General features: G+C 38.5%; 1 protein-coding gene across 4 annotated transcripts in view; it reads right to left on the bottom strand.

Annotated features, from left to right (window-relative positions):
* PCSK5 (proprotein convertase subtilisin/kexin type 5) overlaps positions 1-14372 on the bottom strand; it is a 419139-nt gene that overhangs the window by 246070 nt on the left and 158697 nt on the right. For all 4 annotated transcript variants that reach the window (XM_045840308.1, XM_045840309.1, XM_045840310.1 and 1 more), the window contains exon 7: positions 13196-13368. In XM_045840308.1, coding sequence (XP_045696264.1) covers positions 13196-13368 — 173 coding nt within the window. The remainder of the gene's footprint in view (positions 1-13195; positions 13369-14372) is intronic.

Genomic DNA, 14372 nt, shown 5'->3' with positions numbered 1-14372 from the left:
GCCAAAATGTCAGTAGTACCAAGAAACTCCGCAAACCACTTTGACACATTCGATCAGTCACAGCACCTTCTCTGCACACTGCACAAACTTTGCATTTCAGGTGCATTTTTAGCTTTCTTGAAATAATTAAGTATAATATGATGAACATGTTGCGTATTTTCTTCCATCATCAATATTAAAGTGGCTGCACAAAAATTCACCAATTCTGATAAGTTTTCTTAAAATGCAGGCTGATATGACAGCTGTCACAATACAATCTAAAACATTGTTTCGAATAAAGTTAAAGATGACTAAGCACTACTAGAAGGATTATAGGGGGAAAAAAAACTAAATGAACTTTTTGGCCAACCCATTATTTCTCCCCTCTTTTGTCTTCTGCCTTTTCTCATGTGAGTGCCCTCCCTCCCCACCTCAGGCTCACCCACCTTTTCTGCCCCGTGCCAGGTTTCTTGTAACCCTATTTGCTGTATACACAGTAGGCCTCTAAGCCATGTATATTAAGCAATCTTTTTTATGTTCTGTTGACTTTTTAATAATACACTGAAAATATTAGTTGCAGTTATCAGCAATCATATTAATTTCACCATGCACAAATGAAAATCCATTTTATGTGCTTCCTGAGAATACCAGATGCAGTGACTTTTTGCAGTTTAAAGGAGCAGAGAGCCTGATAGTAATTGCAGCTGTTGGGGACGAACCTTGCAAGCATTTCTGGTAAAATGACAAAGTTGTACATGTCACTTATAACCTTCATTTAGGGTCTTTTCACCATGTCGTTCATGTTCTAGTACATGAACAAGCAGCATAATGCACTGAATTCAAGGAGCCTACAGGTGACTTTACCTTGGTTTTCTAAAAGGACCTGTCAAGTAATGGGACCAAAGACTAGTGAAAAGAGTAATTAATCAACACTACAGATGCTAAACTTCCCCAGACCCAGATTCCTGATAAAAGGCTACTTTTATGTTTATTGTATGGCTAGCGAGAAAAAAAAAGCAAACAAACAGAGTTGCTTATCCACCACATCTGCTAGGACATAAGTTTAGGGGCACATCCACTGGGCAGAGGATCGGGAGATTCACCCCTGTCATCAGAGCTTCAGAAGGGGCGGCGCTGAGCCCACACACATGACACAGCTTCTTACACTTTGTCACCACAGGGCACAAAGGGGTGATGCGTGGCTCCTGACAGCAGCGTTACAACAGTGGAGATTTCTTTCTATTTTTAAAATATAGCTGAAAGAGGAAAATCAGTCTTTCATGGAGAAAGTGTAGTAGAATATCTAGTGGGAAATAAAAAGCAGGTGTGTTTACTAATGGAAGTAAATATACTTTCAAGCAAACAATTTTATTTCTATGAACCTTTAGATATTCTGGACATTTAGGAACTTCACATAATAAACATTCGGAGCTAAATAAAGTGCTATGGACATTATTTAAAACTGGACACAAAAGAGGTTTGTGCAGTGGAATTTTAAATTTCTACATAAGGAAACTAAGGAAAGGAAGCTGCCAGACCAGTTAGTGGCAGGGCTGAGGCCAGATAGATCCAGTCTCACCTCAACCAACACCAATCCCCACTGACCAGCACTGACACTGGGTGCTCCTAAAAATGCTTTGCAACATGGGTTAGGGAAACACTGCCTAATTAACAACAGTGGATTAGAGGGAAAATCCCCCCGAACCTCCTCCTGCCCTCTTTTGCTAAGTCAACAATCCCAAAATAACTGTCTTCTTTGTATTTTCTATCTATGGCCAGTTCATATTGTTTAAGTCCTCACTTTTTCTCAAAACTTGTCTTCCTCATCTGACTCACTGAAGCCTCAGTAAGACTCCGGTGATTTATTTCTGGCCACTCCCACTGCCCTCCCAGCTTTGGGCCCTGTTCCAGCTGTTTTCTGTGGTGTGGGCACTGCTATCACGGGTGGGGGGAGGGGCATGCACCTTAGGAGTCTCAATTTCTTATTCCAAGCAGCTACAAAAGTACACGTGAGTCTCGTACTCTGAAATAAGCACATCGATAACTAACAGTACCCACACAGCTGTTTTGGGTACCGCCACCATCCTCGGCATCCCATTTTGGGGAGACAAAAGCATACCTGCCAAAAGTTCCTACATCTTGGACCATCCCAGAGGAATGGCAGAGTCATCTCAGATTTTCCGGGGAGCCAGGTTTATGAAATTGAGGAGGACATGTCCAATATCAACATTAATTACTTAATTAAGATATCATCACTTTGAAATTTATATTGGAGAAAATTTGAAAAATTCCTTTCATAGAGAATAAAAACATTATCATCAAAAAGGGTATGAAAAGAATTTCTTATAAATGTTTGGAAAGGCACTTAGAGAGGAGGATAGAGGGAAACGTAGTTCTAGGTGACACAATGCCTCATCTGGACTGGTTCCAAAGGCCAGCGCAGCTCTAGAAGCGCAAGAAGCAAGCTGCCACTCTCCAAAGCCCACTATGGGGCTTGACTGCCACTGGCCCCCACTCTGTGAAGCGATGACCTGACCATCTGTGAAGTCACTCACAGTATTCAACAAACCAGCCCTCTACATTTTCTTTCCATAAACACAATCCTGACATAAAACAAATTATATTTTTGAAAAAAATTACAATTAATATGCATCTTATATTATTTACAAGACTCAGTAGTCCTCAATGATGCGCCTTCTCCTTCCTCTGAGAAGGAGACCAGGAGTTGGGCTGAGCACTTGACATATGAGATCTCAGTCAGTCTTCACCACAGCTTCATAAAGTATTACCATAGCCTTTTCTCAGGGAAACGGAAGCTCTGATAACTTAGTTACTTGTCCCAGGTCAAAACTGTAGAGAGAAACCTGAGATTTCAACCCAGGTCTCTGTGACTTTAAGGCCAGTACTTTCTACATCATCACAGGCTGCATCCAGGGAAGAGGAGAGAGACGCTATAGTAGTGAAGCTGCGAATATGCCAAATCAGTCGCCTAGGTGGTAAGTCCTCTGAAAGCGTTGAGAAGAGAGGGGTCCCTGTTGCAGTGCCCACTTTCATACAACCATTGACTGAAAGCTGAGTGAGCACAGACAGGCCCATCCAAGGTGCTCATGACGTGGCGGCGAAGAGCGCAGGCTTGGAAGAAGACACACCCAAGTCGGAACCACAGCCGGGCTTCCTAACGGCCAGATTGCCTACTTTGGCAAGAGTTAGTTTCCAAATCTATAAACTGGGTTAGGTCCGATCAGAATTATTCTGACACCCAACTTAAGTGGCAATCAGAACTAAAAATCAGAATAATGTTTACAATCCTGAATATTAACTTTTATTATTTTCATCTTAAAGATGAAGACTCTAAGCTCAAGTCAAGTGGAAAAAAATCTTCTGTAGAAGCCATATATACTTTGAAATCATTTGATATTATCAATTCAGTTCATTTTATCCCTGCTTACTGCAGAGTGGCCTTTCTTTTCCAGCTGCCACCATGCTTCCTTGCACAAAATTGATCAGCCTGCCCTCCCCGTGAGCTTTCTCAAATCTGTGTTCAGAATCACAGAAACTCAGGACTGGAATGGGCCTTAACTTGGCCTAATCCAGCTCCTGTGGGATTCTGTATTGTCTCTATGACAGGAGCATCCAGCCCCAACTAGAACATCTCCTGTGGTAAGGACGTTGCTTACTCCCCAGGTGGCCCAGTCATCACTAGAAGAAAACAAACTAAAAGAAAAGAGAAGTGCTACTAGTACCTAGTTAATCCATGAGGAGACACAGGGATGTAGAATGGCATTTGCAAAAGTTAGTATAAACTATGAAGAGTTAAGAATGAGTCTCTAAACAAAAACTGAAAACAAGGTGACAAGAAATCTTTTAACATTTGCACCTACACAAAGCTACAGGAGATCTGTGCTCCTTCCGAAAATGCATCACAATCACGGAGTAATCTAAATCTGACCCTTGGGTATCAGATAACTTTGTGAAGGCTACAGAATGTGAAACTGCACATGTATTTCTGAAAGGCATACATTTCTTTGTTTCCAAAATAGATAATCTTATATTGGGTCCACTTGGCAAGTTACTTCATAGCTTTGTTGGAACTCTTAAGAAACAGAGTCCCACCAGCATATAGTTAGATCCTAAGGGAGGATTTTTAAAACAAACTTCAGTTAAAATCAATTTTCATTAAGTGGAACCAATACCAAATACTCCCTTGTTTATCTTTGCCTGCCCACATATCATTCCAAAGTTTTACAACATGTGCCAACTAATTTAACAGCAATCTGTCATCTATTAAAATGTAAACTGGTACCAATCCTGCTACAGCTGGGTATATATCAGATAAAAACATACCCCTCCCAAATGAAATTGCTTAATTTTATTATGATTATTATTACTGCTTTATTATATAAGCTGATTATAACCCTTCCCCCCTCCTGGTGAACACATGCCTTTAATTTAATGGTGGAGAAATGTGTGTCTGTGTGTGTTGGCATGCTCGTGTACACACATGTGTGTATCAGAGACGATCTGTGACTGTAAAGCAACCTTGTGCTTTCAGCAAATATTCGAAACATCCAATCAGCTGTAAAATTTGGTGAATCAAAAAGGAAACTGACGATGGGAAGGGGATATACTGCTCAGCCCTGATAGGAGACTCAACAGCTGGGGATGTGCCAGCAGATGTTCATCAAATGACCTTCTTCTGTCTGGCCCCTGAACAGAAGAGTAGAATAAGAGTGGGGAAGGGGGTGGAGGTAAAAGGACACAGTTCCAACAAAGAGGTTAGGGGCCAGTCATTGTGACTTTATCTACTCTTATTCCCTACCCTTGGCATTGGTTCTATATTGAATGCTTTAATCCCAAAGTCTAAAAAGCTCGAAGAAAAATAGCCTGGCATCGAAAGTTTACTTATAGATAAAATGACAAAGGAAACTCTATAAGCTGTGATCCTACAATATCTACAAGCTACCTGATTTCTCCAGAAAAAAGATTAAGATAAATGTCAAACCAGTGCACGTTGTGTGGTGGGTAGTTAAGAAATACCTCTTGAGTATAAGAATAAGGGAAGTACTGGGGACCTTAACATAGGATTTTTTTGATTATGGGAAAAGGAAAAGATTTGATTCTAAGGTTTTTGCTCATTTTCTATAGGATATAAAAAAATAGACTTGTCAGGAATCTGTAAAATGTTGATGCATCAGATGCATGCTGATGAATATCAAGTGCACCAAGTATTATTAAAGTTTAATAACCCAAATGGGACAAAAAAGAGGACTGCAAGGCAACTAGACTGCACACAATAAGTTTTGTTATTGTTTGGTGCTTACCATATTTTTCAAACTATAAAATGCACCCCCAAATTTGGGAGGAAAAGAGGGTGCATCTTATAGTCCGAATGTAGCTTGCCTGGCTCACTGTGGGGTGGGGGTGTGTGGGGGTGGCCTATGTTATTTATGTTATTAAATATTTTACCACATTTTTTGCTTCAAAAATTTTTTGCCTATTTTCCTCTAAAACCTAGGTGCGTCTTATGGTCTGGTGCATCTTACAGTCCAGAAAATTCGGTAGTCTGTCCTCCTTATTGCTTATCAGACTCTATTCACAGAAGGGACTTGGGGAGTTTCCTTGCACTTTACTTAGGACATTTATTTGTTATTATATGGTGAGCTCCCCAAAGACAAGTGCTGTGTTATTATTCATCTTTCACTGCCACTTAGCAAAGTGCCTGGAATATTATAACCACCCAGGGAATGTCTCCTGAATGCAATCAAGAATACATGAGTGAATAAAGAATCTGTCAAAGAAGACTGTAGGCAAATAGCTTCTTATTCTGACACCAAACCTTGGGTCACCTCTATCTGAAACACTGTCAGTTGACTCATTTTATAAAATTGCTTTCCTATTTAGAACTGCCTGGGTAGATGAAGTCCAGAGTTCCCCTGAGGGAAGTATTTGCCAGTTATTCCAAGGAGTCAGGCCGAAGGATCGCCGTGGTTAAGGAGAGTATTTCAGCTTGAAGGAGAGCAGCTTTTGTACTGTCCTCTCCTAAGATGACATGTAAGATTGCGATTGAGACCCATGGTAAAATTGTAAGAAATCTATGTTCCCTCCTAAGAAGGTTAGAATGTTCTTTGTTGGTCACCCAGATCCCCAGATAGGTGATGAGCTTTAAAGAGAAGACAAATCACAAGATTTACATATAAGAAATACCTCTTTGGCTGCAGTGTTAATGCTAATTTGAAAGTTGAAGCTCAAGATGGGAAGAGGAGAGTTTTGGAAGTACACTATTGGCCAAGTCTGCAGGAGAGATATTGGTTCTAACTGTGGGGACAAGAGAGCGGATTCCATAGACTTTTAGGAAGTAGCAGGTCAAAGAAAGACTTACTGGATGACTGGGATGAGGAAAGAAGAAACTGCAAGTTTTAGGAAGGGAGAATGGGTGAATGGTAGCAACGTCGGCAAGAAAATAAATAATGAAAGGTTGCTAAAAACAACTCAACCACTACAATTATTTCTGGTTCTGACATTCTGATTCTAACAGTCTAGTGAGTTTAGCTAAATTTTCATAAAGTAGCTCCAAAGAATTTAAAATGAAATTAACAGCAATTCCCCCCAAAAATCATGAAAATAAAAGCTGCTGTGTGTTCAAAAGTTTAGAACATTGATTAAATAAAGGGAAACTGTACTGCAGGAGTTCTCAGAGCCTTTAATATATTTTTAAATTCCCAAAGGGAACATATAAAGAGTGGTGTTTTTCAAGCAATTTGACAGTAAAATGCTTGAAGTTCCTCTTTTTTTTTTTTTAGCATTTTATTGATTAGTGTGTTATGGATTAAACTTTAGAAAATACCCTTTTGGATATTTTGTTCCATTTATTTTGTCCATTCCTTAATAATACTCACAAGATCATATACTTACCTTCCCAAAGGACTACTCAGTAATATGGACTTGATTTAATGCAAAAATTTTGATCAAGACTTTTTACAGTATTTTGCATGATTAATCAATTTTTTGCTGTTATTACCCTGGCCTTTGCATTGGTGATAATGATTAAGGTTTATAACAGAATAGAGACTTTACTGTGTTTCAGGAACTTTGCCTTGTACTTTACAGGCATTAAATGTATAATCCTCACAACAGTCCTAAAAAGTAATTACCAGCATTTAGCTCCATTTTATAGAGGAACACACTGATCCTCGGAGAGGCTAATTAACTTGAACAAGGTAAGAACGTATTAGAACCCACTGGAGAGTCTGAGTCCAGAGTCTGGGTACGTTAATCACCAGACCATATATCATCTATGTTAATAACTCATTTCCAAATTATTAATTAAAAGCAATGCAAAAGTGTAACCCATAAGTAAATGCATTCAGCATATGCAGCGAACTGGCATGGAAGTCAGTAACACATTTACTCATACATCTGTTCACTATCTGAACAGACATTGTTTTAGGTGCCTGGAATACACAGAGAACAAAACCATCACAATTAATTTTCTGGAAGAGAAAATTAATCAACAAGGTAAGTAAATCTAGCAAACAAAAGGAGGGAGTATAATTGCCAAGAAAGGGTTTTGAAGGGTTGGGAGTACCTGTGTTATAGTGTAGATGGGAAGAAGCAGGCGGGCGTCCTTGTTAGTACTAATTATACCTGAGAGTTCAGACAAGAGCACTGGGTTTTCCAGAAGGAGGTCACCGTGACCTGGACAAGAACGGCTTCTGGGGAGTAACAGGTCAGAGCCCTGATGTACTGGCATCAAGAGAGAGTGGAAAAGGAGAACTTGTAAAGGGCAAGCAGGAACAATGTTTTCAAGGAATTTTGTTCTAATGGGAAAAAGAGAAATGAGGCCATAATTGGAAGGATAAAAGGAGATAAAAGAGGGATTCTCCTATCTCTCTTAGGAGTTTAACAATATGAATGTATGTGAACAGCAACAGCACAGATGAGAGGGAAATTCTGATGATGAAGGAGAAAAGAGTGAATTGGGCAGGATCTTTGATGAAGTGCGAAAGGTTGGTGTCAGTAAGGAAATGGAGCAGGTGGATAAAGGTAGCACATGAGCAATTAATTCACCATAGGCACAGGAGGAAAGCTGGGGTATATGGTCACTGATGAAGGAAGGCCAGATGTGACAAATAGAGTAGAAATGCCAACATGTAAAAAAAATTATTAGATTTCTTTGGCCCACACTTTGACTTCTTTAGCTATGCTGAATATTTTCTGTAAAATTCGGGAGAACAGTATCTATTTTATGAGATCATTATGAAGATTAAAAGTTAACTATTTTAGGGATTCACAGAATCACTACAGTATAACAGACTGGTAAATGTCAAATGTGGTTGTTGTATTTTCATCATAATCATTATTTAGTGTATGCAGCTCAAACTATATCCCTCTAATTCTTGCAAGTAATTTTATAGCTCCTCAGTATCACATGAAATGCAGCCTTTGGAAAGAAAGAACAAGTTGTCAATTGTGACATGGTTTGTTTGATGTCGTTTCTTTTACGAAATTTTGGTACATTAATTCTAAAGTGGCTATAAATTGAATCAATTCTGATTTTGTTAAAGTCTTTGAAAACAGTGTTACATTCTACTGAGCCAAATGCTTATCTTATAGTAAACAAATAGAAAGCATTTTGAAATCCAGTATTTGCTACGTTTTTTGATTAGCAAGCAGAAAGAATGGATGCAATCAATACTTGGACTCCCTGAGCAAAATTTATTTATTTCCCTTGTGAAAATCTCTCGATACTTAGCTTCTCTCTCTTGCCACCCATCTCTCTAGTTGTCTTGATATTGCTGCCACCCTGGTCAACTCATTATCAACTCTTTGCTGGACCATTTCAACCTCCCACTCTTGCCTCCTCATCCCTCACCCACATGCACTGCATTCTCTACACAGCAGTGCTCTTTTAAAATTGAGTATATCCCATCAGGCAACAATTGTGCTAAAAACCTCCAGTGGTTTTCTGTAACAGAATAAAATGCAAACACCCTACATGGTTTAACAAGCCCTCCTGAGCTGGCCGCTTCCTTTTTTTCCAACCCATCTCCTACCACCTGTTCTCTGTCCATGTTGCCCCCAAAGCCCAAATTAGCATTCTGTCCTGTGAGTTCACCCACACCATGCTCCACTCATGGTGCTTTGCTTTTGCCGTTCCTTCTGCACAGGACATTCCTTCCACATTTCTTCCCATGATTGGCCTCTTATCATTGATGTCTCCATTCACGTATCACCTCCTCAAAGGAGACCCTCCACCCTCCTAACCAAAGCCATTCTGTCCTCTCTGAGTCATTGGTTTTATTTCTTTTATAACACTCAAGTAGCCTTATTTCTCTGTTTTCTCTCATGTTGCTGGAATATTGGGACTTCTATGTATTGCACATAAAACTTAGATGCCTTCCTTAATCTTCTACCTATAGAGTATAGAATGTGGGAGTTCAATAAATTTAATTAAAAAATAAATTCCAATTGTTATATTTTTGCAGATGATGTTGTTAAAACCCCAAGAGCACAGAGCAACTTTGAACCGTCACATAGATGTACCCCAGCTACCTAAAAGAATTATTTTATTAGTCATTTATTCCTTCATTACTTACATCACTCAACCAATAAATAATTTATTTCTCTATTGCACCCTATAATCTAACTTTGTATAAACTATTTATCCAATTATTTTTTATACATTTGACAATGCATATTATATAAAGAACACAAATTTGAATAATTTCAAAAAACACACTGCCTTGTAACAGAGGAATAAAAGGTTTCTTTTTCCCGGAAAAGACTCTTTTACAGCTTTAAAAATACTAAATTACATATTTATAGATATTTAGAGAAATATCCCTTGGGAAATATAAGTAAAATTGAAGACTACAAACATGGATAACTGAAATGAATTTGTATATCAATAAGTTATCTCAATGAAACTGCAGATACGTTTTTAAGGACAAGTGAAATTGAAGGCAAGTATAGATATAGGGAGAAAAAAGTAAATGATATCACAGAACTCAGGAAGTTTATGCAGACTTCTACCATATTATTTTTAATTTACCACTACAAGCAACTCAATGGAATATTCTAGAAGTCTACAGTGTAGAAATGGTAGGAAGTAAAGAATGGGGGACTGATGAGAAATGTAGTTTTTTGGAAGAGCACGATCTTTTCTACGGTGGAAAAATTATTTATAAATAAAAGTGATTTCTTGAGCACCTCTTATGTTCCAGGTGTTGTGCATGATCATTTCATTTAACACTCACAGTATCCCTGTAAGTATTATTATTGCCCTAGAACATAGGCAGAGGAAGTGGAAGCAGAGAGGTAATCTGATCGATATCAGATCAGAGAGCAGTAAATAAAAGATGGTGGAGTCAACCCGAGCTTAAGTCTGAGTGAAGCCTACATGTACTAAACATGTAAAAACCCTATCCTGTCGACCTTATCATATTTAAATGGTCACTACTGCTCTTCCACAGTTGGATGTGAAATGCTAGGAGCCAGAGAACAATTTGTCTTTAAGAATTTTTGTTGGTGTTCTTTACTAGCTTAACTCTAAAAGTAGGTGGTTTGTTCTAAAACTAAAACTCCTTTTCTCCCCCCAGATTAAAACCTTGAAAGATTCTCAGTGGAATGTTGAATGAATTATGGGATTTCCATACTCTGAAAATGTTAAAACATGAAAAGAAATGAGTTACAACCTTATGAATTGTCCTGAAAGGACTGCCCATGATTCACTGTTAGGTGGAAACAGCAATGTACAGTGGCAAAAGATCCCCATTTGGAATATGAATAGGCCAGGACTGTGGAAAGATGTAGTCCCAACCCTTAACACTGGTTATCTAGTTGGATGGGTAATCTATTTTTAAGTTCATCTTTAGAATATGATTGATTATAATAAGCATGCGTTGTTTTCATAATTAATCCTGAGTTTGGGCACTGGCCAGGTAGCACAGTTGGTTGGAGCATTGTCCTGATATGCCAACATTGTGGGTTTGATCCCTAGTTGGGGAACATACAAGAAACAACCAATGAATGCATAAATAAGTGGAACAACAAATTGATGTTTGTCTCTCTTTTTCTCCCTCCCTACCACTCTAAAATCAATAAAAAAAATTAAAAATAGTGAGTTTGCAGTAAATTTTCTCAAAATTCGTTATTCCTAAATATAATCTTTCTATATAACTTTGAGTAGCTTTCTCAGATGATCTTGTTTCTAATCTTAACCCTTTTTTCCTTCAACCAAAGTACCATGTTTTTATGTGTTTTACACATTGAACTTCCCGTTAAGATTTCCGTTGAATGAAAGATTCCTTAGCTAGAAAAAATTTAAAAATCATTGGCCCATATCAACTGTTTCAATGGTAGCCATTGAATATGGGCATTTTCTCTCTAGATGTACATTCATGAGATTATGTGCATTAGTAATATAAGTATATATTATTCATGAGAAATTCCAGATTGCTCTTTATTATATCAAGGGCCATACACATACAATTTGAAAATCAAATATAAACTCAGCTTGATTTATTTAGCTTGAATGACCATTCTACTGATGGCATAAAGAGGGAGAATAGTAACCTGCAGTGCAGAGCTTTGGTAATGAAATCACCAGATTACTTGGAGTGCATTCATTTGGTGTTCAGATACCTTGAAAGGAAAATACTAGGCAATGATTTAAAACATTATTCTATTGCTCAAAAGGTCTCTAATGTAGCTGAAAATTGTCAGAGCTAGAAAGTATGTCTTCCCCAAATCCAAACTATCTCTTAGTTAAGAAGTACATTAATAACAAGTACATAAGCTTTTCCCTCCAGTCCATTCCAGAGTAACCAGGAGACAACTTAGTTCAGTCTGCTGATTAAAACCCTAACACCACCCTCACAAAGGTATATCATTACTATCTGCGTTGTAGCTGCAACATTCCATTTATCAACTGCATGCATTCCATGCCAAAATTTGGGCTGAATATATAACAACCCTATGGTTAGCACAATTTGTGGTCAATTAAATTAAATTCAACAAGCAATTTACTGAGTAGTCACTGAAATTCAATGCACATTATGTGTTTTGCAAAGCCCATAAAGGAGGGTAGAGCACAAACTCTGCTCTCTAGGAACTTACAATTTAGTGAGGGAGATGCATGTATAACTGATTCTGATATAAAGCACAATATGGTAAAAACAATATGTAATGACAGTAGGAATATAAAACATGGGCAGGTAGAGAGTAGGGATTGCTTACACCGAATCCTAATTTGGGCAGTGAGAAGGCTTCTGAGAAGAGGCGACACTTTAGCTAAGACTGGATGGTAAAACAGGATTTGGCTGTATAGTAGGACATGGGAGTGGGGCAGGGATGCACAGGGAAAGCAGTGTGTGCTGATGGATAGTAAGAACACTGCCTACATTATACAAAAGTATAAAGAGATGATGAAGGGAAAGGAGATTGGGCCCAGATCGTGATTTAAATGGATGCTTTAGGTCCCCCAGAGTTCCGTTCATGAGTAAGGAGAAAGGAGGTGCTTCTGGTAGAGCTCTCCTCCTTGCAAGGGTACAAGCATGCTGCGTCATCATTTTTCACTAAACCAAAAGAAAGCAGGTTGTTTTAACATCTGTAACTTGAAATAGATGTTTTTGGTTTTTTTTTTACATTAGATTATGTCCTCCACTTTTTCGGGGGGAGTAGTCATGAATTTCTTAATGAAGTCAGGGAAATCAAGTGACCTCCAGGGTCGAGCTGCCTGGTGAGGGAACTGGGGGGCCAGCACAGAAATCTTATTGTCCTGGGACAGAGGTGGAACTAGGGAAGGGACAACAAAAGAGAGATGTCCCCATGGGCACTGTGGAATGGTCTATTCACAGTAACTGGGGAGTTTCCATAGCTCCACTTTTTCTGAATCTCACAGTCCTGACAATTTATTTCTCCAAATGCATGATTAACATATAAATGAATATATTTCCTTTGAAAAAAACTAAGCATCCAAATATACCTCTGTTCTTATCAAGGGAAACTCTCTACCATTTAACTCATTTGCAGAACCAATAAGCATCCAATCTCAAAGCTTCCCCATCTCTTTCCATTAACCTGTCTCCTGGCTCTACCTCTGAGTTCCATCTACTCCTCTAGGCTGGAAGACAGGAGCCCTCAGTTTCCTAGATGGTTTCATGTGAGAATCACCACTGATTGACACAGTATGAGCCAAGGTGCACTGGACACCTACCATTCTAACGCCGTTTTCAAAGGCTTGCCGGGTGAGTGGCGCTGGGCCGTCCACAGTCTTGCCATCATCGTCGGGGCCCCAGCTCGCACTGTAGATGTGCACGTGCTGGGGGTTGAAACTAACTGATTTCGCCTCCACCATGTCTGTGACGTCTCCGTCCAGCATTCGAACTCCTTCAAGACAGATGGGGAGAAGCTTGATCAGAGGCTTTGCTATTTGACGCCCAAACGACCCAAGACCAACTGCAGCTACAGCATTTGGGGAAAAAGAAATAAACTTTTAATCAACACTTAAGTGAGAATATTTTTCCCAGAAAAAGATAATTCATACTTTCCTGGAGCTTTCTTGGGAAGAAAGGAAGATACAGTGCATGTAAAAGAGCAAAACCTCTTCAAAAATATTTTTTTTAATCCATTGTTCTCTTTTCCTAGGTTTCCACAATCTCTCCCTTCTCTTTGTCCCTGTCTTAATTGAGTAGTCGACAAAGAGCGGCTTGAGCAATCCATCTTCCCTGAATTTCTCTTCATTAGATCACTTGTGTTCATAATTGGTATAAAACATTCTGACCTTAACATGTTTACAAAAGTTGGAAAGCTGCCAAGTTAGGTTGGTCTAATTTCCTCCATATTTAATATTATTTCCTAATCTGTAAGACTGATGTGAATTTAATATATTACTTCTTTGTCAAATTATTTATACATCAAATAATAAAGGAGAATGCTCTCTATGCATACAACACATCAACTAATTCTCAAAGGGTTTTAGCAATGTTCAGTTATTAATCTTCATTTAAGTATATTCCCACCAGACACACAGGAATTTATTACTAACCTTAATTTGCAAAAACAGACACAGATATTAAAAAATAAATTATATGTCAAATGCCAGGCTTTCCTTTTTTCCTTTTATTTTGGAGACACACAACAACTAACTGTTAAGTAAACAGAACAGCTTCGGCTTGAGCTAAATACCATCACTGAGATAGTGTGTTATTTTAAAAACATCTCTCTTTATAGGCCAAATTTACTCCTTAGGAAAACACTGTTACCGAGTAGTATTTCAAGTTTTTATATGTCTACCACTAAAAGGGGATTAAGTAATAAAACCCCAAATCAGGCAGCATCAGATACTACATGGCATTAGGTTGGACTTCTGGTAGAAAATAAAAAAAAATTCT

This window comes from Phyllostomus hastatus, unplaced genomic scaffold (assembly GCF_019186645.2).
Source record: "Phyllostomus hastatus isolate PE091 unplaced genomic scaffold, TTU_PhHast_1.1 phas_contig_34, whole genome shotgun sequence".
In the NCBI taxonomy this organism is placed as follows: domain Eukaryota; kingdom Metazoa; phylum Chordata; class Mammalia; order Chiroptera; family Phyllostomidae; genus Phyllostomus; species Phyllostomus hastatus.
This window is presented reverse-complemented; position numbering and strand designations above follow the sequence as displayed.